Source organism: Psittacula echo, assembly GCF_963264785.1.
Source record: "Psittacula echo genome assembly, chromosome: 11".
Taxonomy (NCBI): Eukaryota; Metazoa; Chordata; class Aves; order Psittaciformes; family Psittacidae; genus Psittacula; species Psittacula echo.
Window position 1 is genome coordinate 3,215,772 of NC_137746.1, and position 23,105 is coordinate 3,238,876.

General features: G+C 42.9%; 2 protein-coding genes across 10 annotated transcripts in view; both read left to right on the top strand.

Moving 5' to 3' along the window:
• DDX46 (DEAD-box helicase 46) overlaps positions 1-6,787 on the top strand; it is a 23,648-nt gene extending 16,861 nt beyond the window's left edge. Inside the window, exons 21-24 of one of the 3 annotated variants that reach the window (XM_080627319.1) lie at positions 240-384; positions 950-1,023; positions 1,754-1,832; positions 6,653-6,787. In XM_080627319.1, coding sequence (XP_080483445.1) covers positions 240-384; positions 950-1,023; positions 1,754-1,801 — 267 coding nt within the window. In that variant the 3' untranslated portion in view covers positions 1,802-1,832; positions 6,653-6,787. Of the gene's footprint in view, positions 1-239; positions 385-949; positions 1,024-1,753; positions 2,087-2,915; positions 3,717-6,652 lie in introns of those variants that run through there. The other 2 variants (XM_080627320.1, XM_080627318.1) reach the window with 2 other exon arrangements.
• On the top strand, positions 1,797-21,241 carry LOC308226034 (UPF0461 protein C5orf24 homolog). Of its 7 annotated transcripts, none has more exons than XM_080627328.1 (3): positions 6,758-6,787; positions 7,933-8,068; positions 16,559-18,790. In XM_080627328.1, exons 2-3 carry the CDS (start codon positions 7,988-7,990, stop codon positions 17,126-17,128), a joined length of 651 nt encoding a protein of 216 aa, XP_080483454.1. In that variant the 5' UTR covers positions 6,758-6,787; positions 7,933-7,987; the 3' UTR covers positions 17,129-18,790. The 7 variants fall into 7 exon arrangements, with proteins under 7 accessions (XP_080483459.1, XP_080483458.1, XP_080483454.1 ...); XM_080627334.1 differs by lacking the exon at positions 6,758-6,787 and adding an exon at positions 18,826-21,241 and having other exon boundaries at positions 7,931-8,068; positions 16,559-16,988; XM_080627333.1 differs by lacking the exons at positions 6,758-6,787; positions 7,933-8,068 and adding an exon at positions 1,797-1,832.
• The last annotated feature ends 1,864 nt before the right edge of the window (positions 21,242-23,105 follow it).

The following is a 23,105-nucleotide window of genomic DNA, read 5'->3' on the forward strand; positions in this document are numbered from 1 at the left end:
TGCTTCAATAGTACTATGCATCCCTTTTCATTTCTCCTTCTATAATTTTATCTTGCTGACACAAGATGCAGGTCTTTCTACATATACCTGCATAAAAATAAGCAGATGAAATTTCAGTCTCTGTTTTTGCAATAGAGTGCTGTGACTGATTGCTACAGCACAGTGCTCCTCTTTGTCTATAATGTCAACTGTGTGATGCCTTTCTCCATGTTGATCCTCCCATATCCTTTACCTTGCAGACTGCCAGGTGGAAAGTTACCTCCAAGGAAGCGCTACAGAGAATCAGTGAATATTCTGAAGCTGCTATTACAATCAGAGGAACTTACTTCCCTCCGGGCAAAGAACCCAAGGAAGGAGAACGAAAGATTTATTTGGCTATAGAGAGTATGTATTGTTTTTATAAATATTGTCATTAAAGATAGGAGTTTAGTTTTGTGATTGGACCTGGAGTCACTGTAGTCATAATGTCTGTGGGTGCTCAGTTAGAGACCCACTGTAGTTACTTTGCAGTTACTGAAGAAACACTCGTTTATCGTAATACGCTTTGTCAGATAATCTGTGGGGATCACAGAGATGCTTCTCAGAATAAGCATGAAGATATCTGTGCCATTGTGAAATAAGGAAGAAAATAGAATTGTGTGGGTTTTGGCTGTTAAAGGTATAAGGAATTACATTAACTTCAACAAAAATCTTGCAAATCTTACAGTGGTTGAGTAGAGTAGAAACCTCTCATCCAAGGTATTTTTGAATAGTGTAATTTATGATTGTCAGGTTTAAGTATCTTCCTTGGAACACAGCCTAGCTGTGGCAGTCTGTTCAGTACTGGAGAGTTCTTCAGCATATAGTTGAGGATACTCAGCAAGCTTTATGATGTTTCTGAAAGTAGCCAGCAGTGGGTATTCTGTAGGCTTCATATACAGAAAATGTTTAAAGTATGTTTTGTCTTCAGGTGCCAACGAACTGGCTGTACAGAAAGCAAAGGCAGAAATCACGCGACTTATAAAAGAGGAGCTCATCAGATTGGTGAGTGAAATATCCAGAATACAGAGGGAAAGTGCCTTAATTTATGTTTCATGAGATCCATTTCCACAAATGTTGACACTCAGGCTTACATTTTTATTAATATCAGGGACCTATAGATCTCAAAGACTGTTTTGCTGAACAGCGTAGAAAATACGTTACTGTGCTCAGTCAGGCAAACACGCAGCTGTTATCCAGCCAGCAGATGGAGATAACACATTAACATTGCTTTTTGAGTGAAGACCCTTCAAAGAGTTAGGTCCCAATACATTTCCTTATTTCAGCACCATCAGGCAGAGGAGAGGAGAGAACTACTCCCCTGATTTTAATACTTTATATGCATTGAAGGATTTGTTTTGCCTTAGCTTCACAGCATACCCAGCTAATAATGGCTGTGTTCAACATCCTCCTTTTTTGAAATGAGATAATGTCTTGAGAAATCACATTCTTGGCTTTCTCTAGAATAATATTCAATGCTACTGCACAATACAGTGTCTTTGGCTTTTTCACTTCAAGTAGCCATTGAGATCAGCAGTCAGTTCCACTGGTCTTGCTGAGCCGTTATGGAGAGTTTTGTTTCTTTTGCAAAATCATTGACCTCCCCATAAAAATGTTTTCCAAAGCTAAGCAGCTGCTTATGTACATGTAATACGGATTTAGTAGTGGGGGGTTCATTACAATTCCTTTCTCCATTTTCACTTTTAACTGTGGTTTTGCTTTCCTTTATTTGCAGCAAAATTCGTACCAACCAACCAACAAAGGAAGATACAAAGTTCTCTGAGCATTTGGAGTTACCTGTGTGCCAGTGGCTGGTGCGTGACACTTGTGGCTTCTGTTGTTTTTTGCTGTTTACACTGCTTATTGTAAATTAAGGACTTTTTTATTTTGTCTTGCGGACGTTTTTTAACAGAACATGGATATTTGCTGAACCATCTGAATTCTCTCCACTAAAATTATCAGTCTTAATGCAGAGCAGTCTGGGCAGAGCATGATTTAATTTAAAGGTGCAGTTTATATACTTTTCATCATAAAGAATATAAAATAAACCAGATTTTGATTTTTCGGACAGACTGTACTGTTCAGTGAATGAAACAGTGTTGGGATTCGTGGTGGAAATTGTACCTGCTTCATATTGTGGGGATGGCTCACATCACATCAGTTTATACTGGGAAAATAATACACCACTAGAATAAAGGCAGGATTTTCTCCTGATCCATAGCATCTCTCTGGCTGGTTCACACACATTCGCTCCCTGTACAAACTTCCCCCCAAGGTCAGAGAGTCTTGCAGTGATCAGGGAAGAGAATTTTATCCAGAAATACTTGAGGTCTAGTTTTAAGATCTTTTATCCTTGAAACGTCCCATTTTGTCTTTATCATCCAGGTAACAGAATAACTCTGTGGGGTTTTGTAAAGTGGAATGTTTTGTAGTATGAAAAGACTTTTCCTGGTTTTTTCTAAACATCAGAATTATAGGATTTGATTTTTTCCCTCATTCTCTGACATAGGAATGAAAGCCTGCTTGGTTTAAAAATAAATTGTCAGGAAAAAAAGGAGGAACCTCTTTTGTAATGATATATGATTTTATTACTTTTTTATAGTGTTCGTATATAGACATTTAATGTGATTTTCCCCCCCAGGGTTGTCATCTTTATTACTGTTAAGACATGGCTTTAAGTAAAAATTAATAATGATATTTATGAGTGAATTCCACAAATATTGACTTATCACTGCAGTCAGTAAGCTACTGGGACAGACAGGACCTTTCTTCTTGAGGTCTCATCCCCATAACCATTAGTATTCATGATGGACACTTACTACTCCTAAGCAATTCACCTTCCTGTCTACTTACCTGGAGCCTAAATGGTAGCAATTTGACTTGTGTCATTCTAGCAGCTGGAAGACTTTCAAGATGATGACTTTCAAAAGGGCTTTTGTAGAAAGCTTTTCTTACCTGACACGTTGAGAAGGGATGTGTCATTTTAAACCAGCTGTGTATATACTGCTTTAACCTTGGTGAAGACAAATCATGCAGTCTGCATCATGGCTGTATAAATTCACAACTTCTCTTTCCAAGCTTCAGGTAATTTAAATGACTCTTTCTGTTTGCATACAACTGTCTGTTACTTGAACGTCAGTGTCTCTTACCTGCAACATAGGAAAGGAATGATTATACCAACTTAACAGGATGCATTTAGGATAAGAACATCCATAATGTAGCACTTGCCCATGTTCATACAGTGAGTAAAACAAAGAGAAGCAGCACACACAGGAACACTTCTCAATTTAAAACAAATCTCAAACTAAAGCCCTGTGGTTCCCTTTAAATACACCGGGATTCCTTCCCTTAGCAACCGGGGTTTGGTATGGTTCATACAACCTGTTTGTTGAACTGTCTGACTTCTTGACAGTGTGCCCCCAGAAGAGTGACAGATTTGAGTGTATTTAATGAAGAGCACTCTCAAGTTTGGACAGACTGACACATCCTTAAAAACCTTGTTTCAAAATGTTCATATATATATGCTGGTATCTCCTAAAAAAGGCATGATGGAGACATTTTTGTGACTTCCAGCTTTGCACTGTTGGATTTCAGAGACGCAACCATGTATAACCTTTCACTTCCTGGGGTTTTTAAATGCAATGTCAATATTCCTATGTTTTTTAAATTCCAGCAAAAATAAAAATACTTTCAATGTATGTTTTTTAGAAACTGTCTTTCTGAATAGCTCATCTGTTTGCTGCACTTACATTGAAGAGATATTACAGTCATGAAAAATGTTATATTTAGTTCTTTCCAGGGGTATCCATGGATATAGGCGAAATCTTTACAAACATCACAGTTTGGCTGCTTTCCAGGGAATCTGCCTGAGGCAGATTCCTGTTGCCAATTGTTGGAAGAGCACAGGAATGCTGTATTTCTTCTTTATTATTATTTTTTAATACATATATGCACAGCTTGTTCTGTTATTTGCCCAAGGCGATGTGCTACCAGCTTTCTAGGTTGCCTTATGTTTTCAGTGCTTGAGTGAACAGTGGTGGTTTGGGTGGATTTGGTACTGAATCATGGATAAGTTTTTGCTTGTGCCTATCACAGTAATGTGATGTTGTCATCATGCAGCGGTGGTCGCAGGGTGATTGCTGTTCTCAGGGAACAGAACACTGGCACTTTCAGGTGTAGGTAGGTGAAGGTGTGTGAATCTGGAGGCAGTGGTGATCCCTGGAGGCAGCAAAGGGGAGCCCTGGGCCAGCATTTTCCATGGCAGCCTCCACCACAGCCTGAGGTCCAGCCCCCGCAGGTCCACATCAGTTAGGAAGGAAGTTAGTCTGCACCAGGAGAAGGATAGATCAAGACTTGCTCGCAGCTGTGCTGGCTCCCTCATTCTCCTTGCAGGCAGCCCTCCAGAGACTCATACAGCAATATGCCTCACTACACTGTGAAGGTTAAGGACAACCCCTCTGCTGCAGTGGTTTGTGTATCTGAGCTAATACAGCAGCACATGAGGCTCCTCTCTACACAAGTGAGTGGGTGAACAGGCAGAAGTTTTGTTCTGTGCCCTAGCCGAGAAAACACGATAGGACCACCACAGCCAGCGTTCTGAGTGGGGGGGGGGAAATCACAGCAAGATGAAAACTGTGCAGTCACAGTTCAGAATTTTATACTACCCCAGCCACACTGCGCATCATCACCACCCTTTGTTTTGTTAAATAGGCAGCTTAAGGCCTACATTACCTGTTAGTCTTTTATGCTGTGAAAGTTGTAACCACAATGTAATGAGTAGATCACAGCCTGGCATGTTCCGTAGCTGTTCCCTGTCTTGGCTGCTTGAGATTTTACTTGTACAATTAAAGCAGCACAGACTACTGTGCCTTTGGCTGCTGATTGAATAAAAGATTCTGAGGCTCAGTGTGCCATCTGTAGGAGCTTTTCTCAAGGCTTCCAAGTGGAAAACAAAAAAATAATGATTCTTAAGCAAAGCTTTGCTAAAATTCTGAATTGTAATAGCTGAATATAGAACACCAAAGGCTGGATTTGGGATCTTCCTAAAGTAAGAAAAAGAATGACAGTCTCAGGGAGAGCGAGTGCATGTTGGTATTTCTGTCCTTCAGATGTGTTCATAAGAAGGAGTGTTACTTAGTGAAGCTAGTGGCAGGGTTAGAAGACAGGTAAGTGTATGTCTGAGGATGGATACTGCAGAGCTTGCCAGAATTAGTTTTCCATTTTCTGCCATGGACACTCACTATCAATGATGTGCTGCTGAACATCTCTATTAGAACCTTTCCCCCATCTGCCCAGATAGGTGGGTGAGGTGGTGGTGGTGTAAAGCCAGCCCTTGCCATGAGCCTCCTCGCAGCGAGTCACTCGTGCGCGGCCCCTTCGCGGTCTCCCAGCACGGTCTCTGGTCCTGCCTGCACGCTCTGGCCTCCTCACGTGATGCTCCAGGAATGCACTTCCCTTTGATTATTTTTCTTGACCCAGATCTCTTCCAAATATGGTCTCAGCTTAAACAAGTTGGTGTTCTTGGAGCTCGGGCATCTGCAGAAGAAATCGTGGCTTCCAGCTTACTGTGGCTGTAGCGGGGCAGTGGAGGCAGGGAGCGACCTAAGAATGTGAAGATAAAAGGCACACAGCTGGACTCCAGTCTGTCCCAAAATGTACATTTTGCACAATGTTTACACAGTGCTAGGCAGGAAGATTTGTTTTCATCATTTTAGCTACAGTGGAAACAATTGTTTTTAAATAAATGACCATTAGGCTGAGTGATTGCCACCCAAACATCGCTTTGCTGAGACTTTGCATCTGAAACCGACTTAAATCTTCTTCTGTTGTCAAACAGCTACAGAATTGTCAAGCTGACCAGCATAAGCAGAGGTGAATTAATGAGCATCTCATAACTAAGTTGTTCTAGTGAGCTAAGGAATTACTAATAACTTACTGTGGAGTGAGTGTGTGATATTTAAAGTTATTTTATACTTTGGCCATTCTGAGTATGAAAGTCATCATCACAAACATGTTTCATAGAACAATAAACACCCCCAGGCAACTGTTGTGAAACTAACTGCCAAGCAAGGAAAACGTTGTATTTAGTGAAAATCCTTAATCTCAACTAAAACCTGTGTTTCCTCTGCTGTGCACGTTAGCAAGGAAGTGAATCTGTAGAAATCATCAGCTCCAGTAATTCATAGCTGAATGGACAGGAAGTGGTGGCAGTTACAGCACTGAATTATCCCTGCTTGCTCAGCACGTTGCATAGCTGAGGGCAGTGAGAAGCTCCTGTGTTGGCAGGAGGAGGAACTTGTGCTCTTAGGCCCTTCCTCTCCCCTTGAAGATGTGGAGATTGCAGAAAGCGAGGAGGAGAACAGGATTTGGCAGTCCAGCTGTAGGAAGGGGCAGCATTTCATTGCATCGTTTACCTTGCAGATAATGGATGTAATCATTTGCTACTGCCAGTGAGAGCAGTCTAGAGGGAGCAAAGGCGGAAGCGGATTCACAACCTGAGCAACGCCATGTTTCAGGCTCTGGGGAGCTTGCTTGGTTTATGTTTTGTTTGGTTCTTGTTTTCATTAGCACAGCTGCTACTAGATTCATATTTGAACACTGTGAGCATGGAACCTTTCATTGCTTCATGTTACAGGTTCACTCCTCTACAGTCTGACTGCTTCTGTGTTCTGTTGAGACCGTGGTTTCTTCTTGATAAACGAGGAGCCTGAGCATGGCCGGGTTTCCATCCCCTTCCAGACTAAGACATGAAAACATGATAACCAAGGAGGTATCGAACTCAACCACTTTTGGTTGGTGGCAGCATTTCCAACCAAGAGTTAAAACCAGCAGAAAGATGAGGTTTGTAAATAAAGTGAATCATTTGCTAAATTAAGCTAAATAAATGCTGCTTTTCCCTGCTGCTTTCTTACATTGCAAGTGAGGGTTCTTGCATGCATTAGGAAGCACTGGCAAAAACACACGAACCATCATCTTGGCAGGATGTTTCACAGCAATTTTCGGCCTGAGTAGCTCCAAGTATCATAGCAATGGAATACCAGAGGGTTGGAGGACAGCAGTCAGCTCCCCAAACAACAGCAGGAGAGGGAAAGACTGAGAAAAACAGGATTAGCCCTTTGTAAAAGCTGCAGGTTCTTTTTTTTTGCCTGCTCTTTTCTGCTTTTATTTCCTAAGACCTCATCTGAATAACGCAGAACAGCTTTCAGACCCTTTCATACGTCATTAAGGACTTCCATGCTCATGTAGAGCCTCTGATTTGAAGGTTTGTGTGTGTGCTACTATCAGCGGCCCAAGGGTGCTAGCAGCAGGCAGGCAGGGTTGGATGAATACAGAGGCACTGATGCGGTTGTGGTCATTAACAAACATGCAGATAAAGCAATCTGTTGGTCAGAGCCCTCCACAAAGTCACATTGTTTTGCTTAAAGTGACACTGAAGACAAAAGGGTAGATTACGGAAAGTGCTGGGCTCTTAAAAATCCTCTTTCTATGGGAATCTCATGGAAATAATTGAAGCAGCAACTTTATACCTGCTTAAAGGTATAAAGCCTTGCTTATAGTGAAGTGCTACTGCAGTGCTGAACTCTCTAGGACAGAGATGGATGAAACAGGGCAAAGTATTTGATAATCCACAATACCTTGACTATAATGCAACATGTACAATAACACAACATGTGTACTTTTGGGATGTAAAGTACCACGCTCCTCCATCCGAATCAAAGTAATGGAAACACCACAAATCCTGAATCAGCTTCCATGAACATGCTTAAGCATTTATAGTATTTGGACGGGGCTTGGAGCAACCTGCTCTAGTGGAAGGTGTCCTGCCTGTGGCACGGGGTTGCAACTGGATGACCTTTAAATTCTGTGATTCTATGATTCACTTCACCATACAATAAATTAGCGCTTTATCCTTAGGAGCCAGATGCGAAGAAGAATGTGAATAACGGAGAGGAATAGCAAAGGCAGCTCAATGCAAGCACTTCCCTGCCCTGTCACAGAGGCAACGCTGATCTCCCGCCCGCTAGGACAAAATGGCGGCGGGTCCCTCACGGTGAGCGCCTCAGAGGCGGGAGGAGCCCCCCGCCGGCCCCGCCCCGCGCACGCTCGCCGCGCGCCCCCGCGGCGCGGCCCCGCTCGGGAGCGCGCCCCGCCCTCCCTCCCGCCCGCGCCCGCCGCAGCGCCGCTCCCTGCAGCTGCCCGGCGGGTGTGGGGGAGGCGGCCGCTCGCTCCCGCCCGCCTGCTGCCGCTGCCCCGCAGGCCGCCCCGATCCCCTCAGGTAGGTGCGGGCCGGGCCTGAGTCCCCCGGACCCTTCTCCGCGGGGTGGGAGGCGGCGGCTGAGCAAGATGGAGACGCGGCCGGCGGGGGAGGGGAGCGGAGAGGGTTCGCTCCGTTCCGCTTCCTTCCCCTCCACCGCCGGCCGCGTCCGGCCCCGCCGCTGAGGGGGATCTCTCGGCCTCCATACGGGGGGGCCCAGCCTGCGCGCCCCGTGGGAGGGGAGCTGCGCCATCGCCGCCCCGTCCGTCTGTCCCCCGCCCGGCGGGAAGAAGCCGGGCCGTGCCCTGCGCCGGAGCGGGGCTTTGGGCCGGGGCCTGTTCCCTGTTGCCCGCACAAGGGAGGTGACACGGGAGGCGAGCCCCCGGTGACCCACCGCCGGCGGTGATGGGGCTGCGCAGCCCCTTTGTCCCCTCAGCTGGCCCTTGGCCTCCGCAGGTGGAGCCGGGCCCTTCCGCTGCTCCCCAGCGGGGCCTCGCCGTGCTCAGGGAATTGTTACTAATACCCCCTAGCACCCATGGCCCTCGTGGTGGGGATGCTGTGTGTGCAGTGCTTGTACTTGGAGCGTGTTTCCGTTAGCGTGTGCAATTGTAACGCATGAATACAGTCCACGGGTGTGTTACCTTGCCATAGCTAAGTAGTGCCTTCATTCACCTGCGTGTTAGGGTGTCTGAATACCCGCCGGTCTGTTCCTTCTGTGTTTGCGTTGCGGAGTAATGCCTCTAAGTGGTGTATTTGCTTGCACGTAGTTACAGATAGTGTACTACACCCTTATTTGTGCATAGTCCTTCTGGGGTAATTAATTAGTGAGTAGTTGCACCTTTACTTTGCATGCATTTCTCTCTGGGTAGCTTTCTGGAAAAAAGTGATAGTTACGTTGATCCATGTGTTTATTTTTGTGCAATGAAAGAGTTGGAGTAACACTTGGTTAATACAGTTCTTAAATTATGGTTTATTCCTATTTCAGATACCACAGTTGCTCTTGGTAATCTCTGTCTGTATCCTCCAGGTTTTAGATGCAACCTTAAACAAAAAAGACCCATGTGTTTGTCCATTGACCATTGTTGAACAGATTCAGGACTTTGCCTTTCTGCATTCTCACATAAGTGCGCTGCAGTGGTGGTGTTTGGGTGTACTGAAAGGTGCCCGGAGCCTTTTGCACTAAGTCCTGTGTAAGCACACATCAGGCAGATGTTTGATCCATCTACTTAAGCTCCCAAATCCTTTTGTGGAAAGAGGCTAGGGAAGGAGGAGAGGGTAGGTGAGAACACCTACTGAGATGAATGAGCACCTTGTATCTCTCTGAGCTATTGTTCCAGGCTACATCAGGTCTGTTCCCTGGGGAGAGGAGCGAGTGAGCGAGAACACCCACGGAGATGAACAAGCATCTCCAGCTCCTCAAAGCTGTTGTTGTGGTCTGCTCCTGTTTACCTGGGAATAGCTCCTTGAGGTGAATGGACAATTCACAAACGCTAACAATCCTCTCTTTATAAAGATCTTTACTTGCTCCATCATTCATATGCATATGTAGATTGCCTTGAAGTTTGGTAATGAGAGAACCAGAATAATCAGGGTGCAGTTTCACAACCTCACTCCTCTAAGCCGGTCTGTCTGGCCTGATGGCTGCCTTCATTCTGTGCTGCCCCGTCCCCAGCTGTGGGAGTTTTCCCCCCTTTCTATTCCCTGTGCTGTGTTTGGGGCTTGTCATACCCCTCATTCAAGTCTTCTAAGTCCGTTAAGTTGTCAAAGTCAGCTTTGTGAGGTCTGGTTAGATTTTTAAGTAACTGGGACCGGGGGGAGTGGATCAGTGGCAGCCAGTGGGGAACATGGCTTAAGCTGACCTGGGAGCTCAGTCTGTCTCTGTGCTTCCAATGGAAATTTGTTTCTGTTCCTCTCTTGCCTCACTGCCAGCCAGCTGGTCCTTTTGCTTTCCTGCTGGATTGGTTTTCACCTGGGTCAGAGCCTTTGTGTTGGTTTGTCCTGCTCTTGCACAATAGTGTTGGAACAAGGAGTGGGAGCATGGGAGAAGAGGAAAGGGCAAGATTGTCCCGTTCAGAAAAAATACAGATTCAGAGTGGTTTCTATTGATTATGAAACCAATCTGTCAGTTGTGTCAGTGCAGAGTCAGAGGTGTGCACTTAATTAAACCATTGATGTTATCTTCCTTAATTTTTGTGAAGCTGTCTTAACCCTTTCAAGTGTCCTGTTTCTCATCACATGGTTATATGATCTTAACTTTGGGGTGGGAAGAACTCAGCTGATGTTCTTGCTGATGTTAGCATCTAATGAAACTCTGCCCTTAGATATTACTTACTTGGTTTTTAAGGTCAGAAAGCCTAACGATTACGTGTTTGCCTGGTTTTTCAATCAAATAATGAATGATGCCTAAAAGCTCACAGTTTACTTGACACTTAGCCTACCTGTTGCCTGACAATATCTAATCTTTGTGGGAGCAGCACTGATCTTTGTCTTTAATACAAAGCTGGTGGTTAGGCGTTGGAGAGCAGTGTTTCTCCAAGGGCATCCGAGTCAAAAGACTTGAACTCTGAGAGGCACAGAGATGCAGCCAGGTTGCAGCTCCCTGGTAAGGACCAAGAATCACAGCCCCACTGGGAGGGAAGGCTCCCCCTCTGCCCAGCACATCTTGGGGGAAGAGGAATTGGAAGGGGTGGGTGTATCACCTCCAAATAACTCTTCCTTTAACTTCCAGTCATGTAAGAAAGTGGCCCTGGATCACAGGGAAGGGCTGTACTTGTAAGTTCTTGTGTTGCTTGGGGAACTCTAAATTTCTTAGTCCTTTTTTTTTTCTGCACTAAGAATGACTGAGAAAGAAACTTTTCAAAATCATGTTGTCTGTTTAGTTTGCAGTGTAATGTTGTCATGTGGTAGCTCTAGTGAGTCACTGCTGTAAAGAAATCATGTGTGTTTTGGCTGGTTTTAATGTATTTTACATAGTGTCAAATGAAAATCATGCAATCAGCTGTGGAAAGTGCTTTGTAAGCATGGTTTGGTGAAAGGGGTTATCCAGCTTCAGAAGTAGATCAGGTTCCAAATGCAGGGTCAAGTGTTACAGTGCATGTTGTGCCACTGGTAGGATTTCATACTTGGTGTTTTTAAAATATTTACATTTATGGGAATACACATGGTAAGGTGCAACATTGTGAAAATGAGCAGTTACAGGTTTTTAAGACGTGGGGAAGCCGGTACTTTAGCAAGAGTTAAGGTGTAGAAAAGAAGCTGACAGTGAAAGGGACACATGAAGAACATTGAAACTGATACAACTCATTCTTTTAACTGAGTGATGAAAGTGTTTCTTACACCCTCTATCCCTAAGAGGGAAGAGCAGAACTGATACCGTATCTCTGTTGCAGTCTTGAAAGGGAAAATATCTCTGCTCCTGCTGCTGCCTAAACTCTCCTCTCTGCAAAGTAAAGGAACCCTTTGGTATTCTCCAGGGTACGCAGCCCCTGCGTGTGGCGCGTGGCACAGAGCATTCTTTATGCAGCTGCATTCTGAACAGAGCTGCTCCTGTGCTCCACTCCAGCGCCTTTACTTGGTAGAAGTGAGGTGCAGAAATAATACTTGTAGCTGCTTGTGGTTTAGGTAGTATGTCATGTGCTTTCTGTGTGTTGGATGATGATGAAAATGTGCTGCTGCAGCCTCCTACAGCTCCATCGATTCTGTTGAAAGTACTGCGGCTCAGCGGAGCAAGCCTTCAGAAAATGAGTGGGGTTTTATGCACAAATCCTCATTGAAAGCAAAATTGTCCCTGTTGGCGATAGGAGTGTACTTTCCTGATATTCATAATTTGGAGAGCTGTCATACAGATTTACTTCCATCTTTGTTCAGTTTTGCTCTGATTCAGGGTGTTTTAACGTCAGAAGCATTGTCAAGTCAGGGCTGTTGTGGGGCTGACCAGGTTGTAGTTCGAGCAAGCAGGTTGGGGTGCGTGAGACCAGAGCAGTTGCCTGCAGCTTATGTGGGAACTGAGTATTCTGCTTGATGGAGGGTGTTTTTATGACAAGGGATTTGTGTAGCTTTGATCTTAAAATATTTTGTAGTGTACAAGATATGAACAGAGGGGCTCTGCAGAGTTTCAAGCTTAGAGAGAGATGGGCCATATCATAACACAAGCTTTAGTAGCCGTAAGCTAGAACTGTGTAGCTTGTTAACCTGTGTTTAGGGCTACAAGGATGCACTCTGTCTGTCCAAAACCTGTAATATCACTGCAATTAGGTGGACTTACTTAAGTTTCTTGGTGCGTCTGTATTGCCTATAATATGGCTTCTGTTTCATCTCCTTGCAGAAGAAAGCAAACCATACCAAGTTCGACTGTGAAGTACAAAAAAAACCCGTAAGAGCAACTTCATACGCTGTGTATTGACTGACCTGTAGGCCTGGCTGTCATCTGAGTGAAACAAAACCTGACTCACTTCCTTAGGGCTGCAGCAAGTTAACTTTGCAATGCAGCTGTGCTTTAATGGGAAGGCTCCTCACCATGTCCAGAAATGCCCCTGCAGCAAAGCTTTGCAGGTCTTGGATGGATGGGTTGACCTGTTTATATCTTTATTTCTAGCTGTGGTGAAGCTTCTGTGCTTTGTTACACATGAAGCTCTAATGCTGCCTCTCTTTTCCCAAAGCTAGCTTATCCAGTTCTCTCCTCCCTTCCCCAGCATTTGTATAAAAATAAAATACCAGAGAGAAAAGGATCCATACAGAAAATTCTCTACAGCCAGGTCCCAGTAAAAATCTGTTTGAAATGCAACTAAATGTTACCTCAAGGCCTCATGTTAACTGTTTGTTTAAACAGAGACGTTCAACCAGTCAGTTGAATCAGTTTAAAAACTGATTTAAGTAAACCATTACAAATATCTTTTACAAATTTAAACCAAATAAGTTCTATTTTGCTGGAAACTTTTGTGGCTGGTTTTGTTTAAGGCGGCTTGCACACAAGCATGTGTGTGTTTAGCTATACAGTTTAGCTAGTGTTATTTTTAAATTGGCATAGCTTTGCATTTTATACCAATTCTGATTTATCCTGTGTATCTCCCTGCCAAGAAACCTGCTTCCACTCTACAGGCGGACTCATTACATTCTTTTATTCCCTGCTGTAATGTGAATGAAGTAAAATTATGCTGGAGATGTCCATGTTAGGGGAATTAAGCTCAATTACAGATTTCCTTTTTAAAACTTGAACAAAAAAAAGTCTTCAAGCTCCCCATGACCCAGCAGAGCACACTTCCAGCCTGGAAAGCCAATCATGTGCTGAGCTGCATCCCCAGGGCCTGAGTAGCAGGTCGAGAGAGGGGATTCTGCCTCTCAGTAGACGAGATCGCCCCTCCGCAGTCCTGCGTTCAGCTCTGGGGCAGCAACACAAGAGGGACAGGCTGAGAGAGTCTGGGATTCTATGATAAATCAAAACCCACAGAAAACAAACCTCGGCTCCTACTTGAAATGTTCATGTTTGATGAAAACCGGTGCAAGGTGAGGGGGGAAGCAGAACAATAAAAGCTCATTGGCAGTTTTCCACGAAGACGGTGGGGTTTTTATACTTCCTCTTGTAAGAAATTTTAAACAGTTACTGATTTGTTTGTCTTTCTTCTCTCATCAGTTACAGTGATGCTGGCTGTGGCCAGATGGAAGGTAAACAAGCATCAGTCAGGTTTTGTATGTAAAGTTATAACTCTCAGGGATATTACAGTAGACACAAAACACATGCAAATGGTGATGAGGCTCCAATGTTTGGCAGTTACAGCAGGGTATATTCACTGTCTAGGAGTACCTGCGATGGTTCTCTCCAGGAAAGATGGATGGGGTCTGTAGGAAAAATCCTCCTGGGTTGAGGAAAAAAAAGCGGAGAATAAGAATGTAATGTAGGCTGGAATGAGTCTGAGCAGTGCTCAGTCTCCTGAGAAATGCCAGGGGCCCCCACATAATTCAGTGCCTTTTCCCTGCTCTGGTGTGTTCCCTGGATACCAGGCAGCTGAACTGATCCTTCTTTGTGGCAGTCGAGCTCCGAGTGGCTTTTTGGGGCTGAAGCCAGTGTTTAAAGGGAGTACTCAGACAAGAATGCTGGTAACTGCTCCAAGTGTCCTCCAGTGTATTAGCAAATAGATGAATAGCCTTTCAGAGCTGCTGGGCTTACTCTCTCGGCAGCAGAAGTGCATTATCAGAACCAGTATGTTTGCAGTTACGCATCCTCAAAAATCTCAGCTATTTTTTGTGGGCCTTATTTTAGTGGGGTTAAAGGAAGGTAACATTCTTTTGACTGCTAATTGTAGAAAATCTTACGTTTCCTTTTTTGTGCTCCACAGAAAAGTCTGTCTGGTCTCCTGACCTGTAGCTTACTTCCTTTGTGCTTTGTTAAGCACAGGCCTGCTAATTATTCTTACCTGTTCCGTTTGCAGCAAGTGTGGTTTCATGTTTGTTGCACTGTACCCCATGCATTACACCAGAGTTGTAGCATTTGGATAATCTCTGCTAGAACCATCTAATATTTAAACTATATGACTATCATAATTTCACTATTTGACATCAAACCATATTCGTATGTTTGCCCAGGAGTAATGCATACACTCTGAGTGTTTGACAAGCCAAGGTAAATTGGGTGTTACAGCAGGGAATGTATCCATTGTAATCAGAAGAAAAGGGCACAGGGATTTATTCCTGGGTAAATAGACTGCCTCTGCTGTCTGCTTTCTGGCTGGGAAGAGGCATTCATAACTGCCAAATAAATTCAGTAATCAGTGGCAGAGTTTAAATTGGGCCGCTCTAGGTGATATTCCAGAGCCACTGCATGGAAAATGCAATAAATCTTCCAGACCTTATCTACTAGAGAAATTTATCACAGGAAGAAGTATTTGGTGCTCTCAGCATGACTGCAGGGTGCAGAAGTACTCTGATGTGCCAGATATTGATTGGCTTCATCTTCTCTGTAGCATGGCTAAATATTATCTTAAACTGAGTATTTGCAGCTTATTTAACTTGTAGAACCAGTATAGTTGAATGGGTGAAAATATTGCTGTGTTGTTCCTCAAGTGCTTTGCTGGCTTCATACAGTATTGCTCCTGTTAAGAAATCTGATCTGTGCAGTTGGCATTCAGAAGCATTAATACTGAAATGTTCTAGAATACCAGTAATATTGTTAATTGTTGTGATTCTACCCTAGTACATGTGCTGCAAGCATTTGATATGATGGACATAAGCAGAACCAATTTACTTAGAAGTAGTTCATAGAATCATAGGCACGAACACTTCCACTAGAGCAGGTTGCTCAAAGCCCTGCCCAACCTGGCCTTGAACACTGCCAGGGACGAGGCAGCCACAGCTTCTCTGGGCACCCTGTGCCAGTGCTTCAGCACCCTCTGTTGCTTGTAACTATGACGGTGATGGTTCATGGTTTCTAGCAGCTGGACACCACTTCATCCATTGGAACTGGGGTTAACCTGCGGTAGCATGGTGAGAGTCACCCTTCTGCTGTCCTGAAGACAGGGCTTCGATTCTTGTTGAAACAAATAAACCTCTGTAAGCAGAGCACAGCTCAAGTCAGTTTTGTGTTATTACCTCGGAGCTGGCATTACCAGCAGTTTGTACCTGCCCTTCTAACTAGGACAGCAGTAGCATTTCTGCAGTCCAGCATCTTGTACTTCATAACAGATTCATTTCATCCCTCAGCTGTCCAACTGTGACACCATAGTCTTTGCTGAATGTCTTACCTGTTTCTTTCTTTCATATCAGTTGTGACAAGAAATGACAAAACTGATCAGTGTTTTATTAAGCTGCTGTAAAAAAAAAAGGGTCTTTAGAAGCCTTTGTATACATAATCAAGACAATGACACCATACTTTTCCTTGGCTCACAGGTGATAGGTTATTCTTACAAATAGAATGGTTAGAACTTAGACGAGATTCAGTTAGAAAGGTTTTAAAACCATAGCAGGTGACTGAATATTGTATATCTTGGTGAAATGCTCTTGTCCACTTCCTTAACATACTACTTCTTTATCCATTTGAATCATATGCTGTTTAAATTGTCTTTTGTAACTATATGTAAAGGTTATATATATAATATGTATATGCAAAACCTCAAGTGAAAGCTTAATAAAACTCTTTAAAAAGTAATTTACTGACATCAATACTGTCTACTACAAATAGACAAAGTAGTTTGGACTAGTTTTAAGAACTAGAGGTAGCTTTTGAAATGTTCTCACTTGTGGAACTGCAGTGTTGTTACATACTGATATCTATTTGTCTCTCTTATTTTTTGGTAGAAAATGATGCACCCTGTTGCCAGCAGTAATCCAGCTTTCTGTGGGACTGGCAAGAGTTCTTGCCTTAACGAAGACAATGTGAGATCTGCCGACCAGTTTGACTTGTATGCCACGCAGCAAAGTAAATACAGCCATGCAGTCAGCCACAAACCCATTGCATGCCAGAGACAAGATGCGTTGAACGAGTCACACTTGCAGACCACAAGTGGCAGGAATATAGAGACAAAAGATGAACTAAAGAAAAAGAAAAACCTCAACCGATCTGGGAAACGTGGAAGGCCTTCAGGGACCACAAAATCAGCAGGGTACCGAACCAGCACAGGTCGACCCCTCGGGACCACCAAAGCAGCTGGATTTAAGACAAGTCCAGGCAGACCCTTGGGTACAACTAAAGCAGCAGGATACAAAGTCAGCCCAGGCAGACCTCCAGGTAGCATTAAAGCTCTATCACGGCTTGCAAATCTAAGTTATACTTGTGGCAGTGCAGCTTTTCCTTATCCTATGGTGCATAACAGAGGAGTACATGCTGCTGGGGAGACTAGCAGCAAAATCAAACAGCCTAATGAATGAAAGGAGGGAATTAGGAATTCCTTACTAATCCGCTTTACTCTGAATTTTGGCATGTTTCTTGCATTTGGTTGTAGTGTTTGCCTGAGTTTCTAGCTTTGATTTTTATTCAGATAACGCCATAGCCTGCAGGTGCAATTCAGTAACTAAAAGTAATGTTGAGAAGGCACTGGCTTAAAGGGGGGTTTGTGGGTTTTAAATGATCATTTCTCAGAAAGTCTGAAGTGATGCATTATGACTTGGTGTCCATACTTAAGTAATGTCGTGTCCCTAGTTTTACATTTAATTTCTGGAAAATCTAGTTGTGTGGTTATGCATTAAATAAGTGAAATAAGGAGGACAGAATTAGCTGGCTCTTGGGTCATGATGTGGCCTGTCCCACAACAGGGAACTTAGCCAGCTGAGTTCTTACTTGCTAAGAAAACCTGATGAAGAAAGCAGCAAGCTGCATGTTCTACTTGTGCAGGAGCTTCTACAGACCTCAGATAGACACTTAAAAACTTAAACAAACAAACAAAACCCCAACCTGTTTTTAAAGTGCTGAGTTCAGGTGGCTTTTTGTTTTGGAGCTGTAGAAAACTGAGCATTTGTACAGGATGTTACAGCTTCACAGAGCCTTATTAACACAAAGTCATTTGCCTTTAGGTGATAGCTGCTGTTCCTTTAGTTCTGCTGGTACAGTATTCTGCTGTGTCGTTTTGAAATGCCTAATAGTACCTATACCAAACTACAGATAATCCTTTGAAAACTGAAGTATTTTCTAAGACATTAAGTACTGTTCATTCTAGTTACACACTTGCTCAATATTAAACAGTATGTTCTTAAATCTGTAAATAGCTATTTACACTGGGTTTTGCCTTTAAAATCTGTGCTTAGGTGGCAACAGTTTAATAGCTTTTAAGGTATTAACCTATAATGTTTACAAATACAAACACTGACAAAAGTGTTTTTAAATAGACACTGTTGCCAAGTTTTCAGACTTCCTTTTGCCAGATATTCCTGGAAATACAGTTACTTTGTTGTTTGTTACTTTTATTTAAGTTATGGAAGCTTATATATCTACCAAAGGACACCATTTTCATGATTTATAAAAGCAAACTCTATAGCTGATGCAAACAGGATGCAGTTTACTGCACTGCTAGACTCCAGTTAAAAAGTAATCCATCTATGCATGCAAGCTGAAAAAAGTTGTTCTTGGTTTTCTATAAATAACCTTTCTTGTCTCAAACTAAACCCTTCCCTCCATCCAAAAGAAATGTTCCATTTTTCAACTGGGTGCGTTTGATTTTTAAGTGTGAAAGAGTATGTGTGTGCGTGTGTGCGTCTAAAATACTTTCATCTAGACATCAGAAAATCACTCTTCAATGTTGCAGCTTGTTTGTGCTTCATTTATTTTACTGGAATTAAAGCTTTTCCTTTCTTTCTTCCATCAGGAAGAAAGTTTATATTTAAGTTGTTTCCATATATAATATGCTATTATTTGTAGCTTAAAATATCTGGGGAGGGGGAATATATATATATAAAGACATTGCAAATTTGGGGGAGCATAAAAGTTTGGGTGAAGAGCCTGTGCTGAGTGATGCTGGTATTTTTTGTTAACATAAATGCTGTTCTGGCCTGCTGTCATTTTGATGAGACCTCTTGCTTTCAGTGATGACAACTTACGAAACAGATGTCATGTTTCATACCTTTTTTGTCAGGAAAAAAGCAGCAAGCCTTCAGGTGTTCCAGTGATGCCTAACACATATTGAGCTGGACTTTATGCTGTACTTTACAATAGGTGTGTTGAATTGTTTTGGGGGAACTGTGTATGCACTGGCAACTAAGACAATGAACCTCAACTGTACTGGATGGCTCCTTAGGCGATAGAGGAACTAATGGCAGCTAAACTGCTACTAAAAGGTAGAGTTTCTTCATGCTGAAGCTATGAAATCCAGTTATATGTTCTGTTCCTCGCCAAACTCCAAGTCTGAAACTTAGCAGTCTTTCTCAGAACGCTGTAACTTCTGACACATGCAAAATGCTAACGTGAGTTAACCCTCAGGATCTGTGTTGTATTGGCTGGTTTTAATCAGATGATTTTTCCCCAAAAGACTGCTCTAAGTTCTTTGCTGAGCTCAGCTGGGAAAGCAGTTCCTCTTCAGCTGAACGGAGTAACGCAGGAGCGTCCCACCTCACTGGCAAGGAGCGCGTTGCATGTCACCACTGTACCTTGGAGAAACTCCACTTCTTACCTCCTCCTGCTGATCCTGTTGCTCCTGTTTGTTTCTCACTCGTGCATCTCCTCAATGGTGCTGTGCTGTGTGTCAGGAGATAACGCCGATGTATTGCTGTTCTGCTAGTATAATGAATTCTGTATTTGAGTATGCTGATGAAATAATGAAATCAGCTAAGCAATTCCTGTTCATTACAGTGTTTATTAATTACATCAGATGGAATATAATCCCAGTAAAAAGCAATTAATCTTGTCAATCGTGGAATGATGAGCATAAAGTAGAAAAGTGTTCAGAGAGCCTGTAATGGGCTCCTTGGCACTCTGGATTTAGCCAGGAGACCCAGAAGGGCACTGCTGGGCATTTCCAAATTCCAGTTGATTTTCTATCTGGCTATAGCTTCCTGGTGCCATGCAGTGAGGAGAAGGAAAAGGAAGTTACAGAGGTTCAAAGTGAACCAGAAATGGAATTTTCAAATACTTCTGCTTTTCCTATGTATAATCTGCAGAATACATTGTGCTTTTTTCAACACTTTTCTTTCCATGAGAAACACTGAAACAGCATGTTAATGCCTAAACTTTATTAGTACCAATGGGAAAACTGGCCTTTTCCCCCCATAGGATGAAAACATTACTTGTAAGGGTAAATTGCTTATTTTATATTATCTCTCACAATTCAGCTATTGGTAAGCTAGGATCACTGTTGTGTGTTAACACTGCTCAGAAGATCTCCATGTCAAGTTTGGGTTTTAAGAATTCCTTTTAATTATCAAGTTTTTAACGTCTTATTTATACATCAATGAAATGTATTAGCTTGCTATTATTCCTTCATAATGCTATACGAGTTCACTGTTTAATATACATATAGTAACTACTATTCAGTTTCTGATTAAATTTAGTTAAACTTTAAAACCAAATAATTTTGCTACTATAAAGTCTTGCACTGGACATATTCAAGATGCTCGCACCGTATTTTGGCAGAAGAAAAATGAGAGACCATCAGAAGTGCTGACTGATAGCAAAGATAGTATCTTTAAAGTCAGCAGTTAGCTTTGTCATTGAAGGAATGTTCTTGTATCTTGGATTTAGTTGAAATGAATCGAAAGGGGGGTTGGAACTAGATGAGCTTAAAGTTATTTCCAACCCGAACCGTTCTGTGTATCAAGAGCCATTGAAGATCTCTGTTCTGAATGAAAGATCCTCGAGTTCAGTCAGGACAAACCCAAGCCTTGTCAGTGAAAAGCGATGTGTCTGTGAAAAGAATTACTTGGAACTACAATACACAGAGTAATTCAGATGAGAACTGAACTCCCTCCCCCACGTTTGAAGAGCTTTAAAAGGCAGAGCAATGTGAAGTCATTTGTCTGATGGTTTCATTAGCTGTGACTCTGCTGTCTTTGTTATATGTATAATAATGTTTCACGCTTAAGAGTTGACAGTTAAAACAGCTGATAACAATCGTAAATACTTTAAACTGCAAACTTCATTTCTGACCACAAAAAAAGTTTATTCTTCTCTATTTTAATGCATATATTTTAACACTGCTTAAATATATTTATGACGTTAGTAGAGATTAGACCTTTCTCCTTGTGATTTTTTTTTTTTTCTTCCCAAATAGAAACACCTGTATTCTAAAATTTGAACCACTTTCTGATACTTTAATCTTTCATCATTTGCTTTTCCACAGGTTTACTTTGGGGGAAGCAGTAATCAAATTAACTAGTATTGGCACCCCATCCTCTGCTGTAAAAAGCCTGATTAGATACTGTGTATGTTTTTATGTCCATGAACTTGAGCTACTCGTGTGCAATTATGTGTATGGGAATGGAGTAGTGTTCATGATCTGTATTTACATCATCATATGGATGTATATTTATTAATAAAGTTAATACTTTAAAACCTAACTGTTTTTTCCCTGGGTTTTCTTTTTAATAGCATTTAAATCCTGCATGAAGATGCCTCTTGGATATGGAAATGTGTTTGTTCGCCTGACATCTCAGTCAGAGACAAGTGACTCAAACTGGCACTGAAATGTTTTGGGGTACCTTGTCCACATTTCACTTCAAACCCTTAGATTAGGGTTAGGGTTTGTCCGCTGCCTCCCTAAGTGTAACTGACACTGATGGACTGGGTTTGTGCCTGTGTGGACTTCAGAATGCACCCTGGGTTGGTGAGAGATGGGAGGTCACTGTGTCAGGTGATTGGATAAATGGAATGAAATTGATGTTGCAATTAAATAAGCCCACCCTTTCAGTATACTTTGCTTTCTGAATTCCAGCATGAGAGGTATATTGCTTGCTACAGGCAAGTTCCGTAGGTTTGAATTAAGGCAGAAAGCCTGAATGAATTGCAAGGTATCAGAAAACAGGGGAATATTGGTTATTTTAATGAACTGAAAATGCTGCTACAGTAACTTAATTTTTCTTACCCTTCCACTCAAATATGAGAAGAGGGGAGGAAAGGAGTTACATATAAATAGTAAGCTGCTAACTTCTTTTTTCCTCTGTTGCACATGGAAATCAATTTGTAATGCTCATAAACTACACTTTCATGGAATGGTGCTCCTTGTTCATTATTCTGTGATGAATGAGATCTATTTATCCCTGTATTCCAGCAATATTCCAGTTTCTCTTTGTTGGTAAGATGTGCTCTGCATACCCCGCAACCCCCTTTTTTAGTTTAGTGTAGTTTAGTTTTCCCTCTACTGATGTTTTGCAGTGATGATGGGGAAGCAAGGCAGTGCTACCTACCAGCCAGACGAGGTCTGTCCCCTCCCTTGCTCTCCAGCCCACTGTTTTCTTGTCCATGTACTTCCAAACGTGTCAATACGGGGTTGAAACATTTAAATGTCAGTTGCATTTGTTTTGCAGACGTTTAGGTTGCTTTTACCTGAAAAAGGCATCTGATGCCAGTTTAGTTTGTTTGTTTCTGGCCATTCTGGTGATTCTACATACATGACTTTCAAGATGACTGGGTATGTCCAGCACAGAGTTCCACAGCACAGCTTGCTCCCTCCTAGCCTAAAAATCACTTCTTGGATGTGATACCCTGAGCAAAAGAGATCAGTTTATTGATTGTAAAGAGACTGTCAGTATTGGGTATTGTCAGTCTTGGATTACATCGCACAAGAATCCAGGCTTTTTGGCTGTGTTGGAAGTTGCCTGACTGCTCCCATGGTCACTGTGTTCTCTGCCATGTAACGAACAATGAAGATTTGATATCATTTAAATGTATGTTCAGACACCAAGACTTACTTGCTTTGTAGCAAGCTTTAGGTTCTAGTTGGAGCTTTGTTCCCCTTCTCACACTAAGGCACGTATATATTAAGACTTCAGATTTTGGTGGGGCGGTCCTTGCATGTTCACATATATTCAGTATACGGGTTACTTATGTCAAAATACATTGATTTTTCATAGAATCACAGATGCTCCCAGCCCTGTGTCCAACCTGGCCTTGAGCACTGCCAGGGATGGGGCAGCCACAGCTTCTCTGGGCACCCTGTGCCAGCGCCTCAGCACCCTCACAGGGAAGAACTTCCTGCCAATCTCTAATCTGTGCTTCACTGCAGTGGGTAAAGAGGCAGATCCTCGGGCAGGCAGATGTGGCTGCCGGCAGGCTCTGGCTGCAGCAGGCCCTTGGGTTGCAGGTCCCCGCAGGAGATAAACCCAGCCCCGTGTGTGTGGTGCTGGCAGGGGCCGGGCCCGCGCTGAGCCCCTGCTCACACGGAGCCGGTATCGGGCCCAGCCGCTGCCCCCTCACCAAGACAAG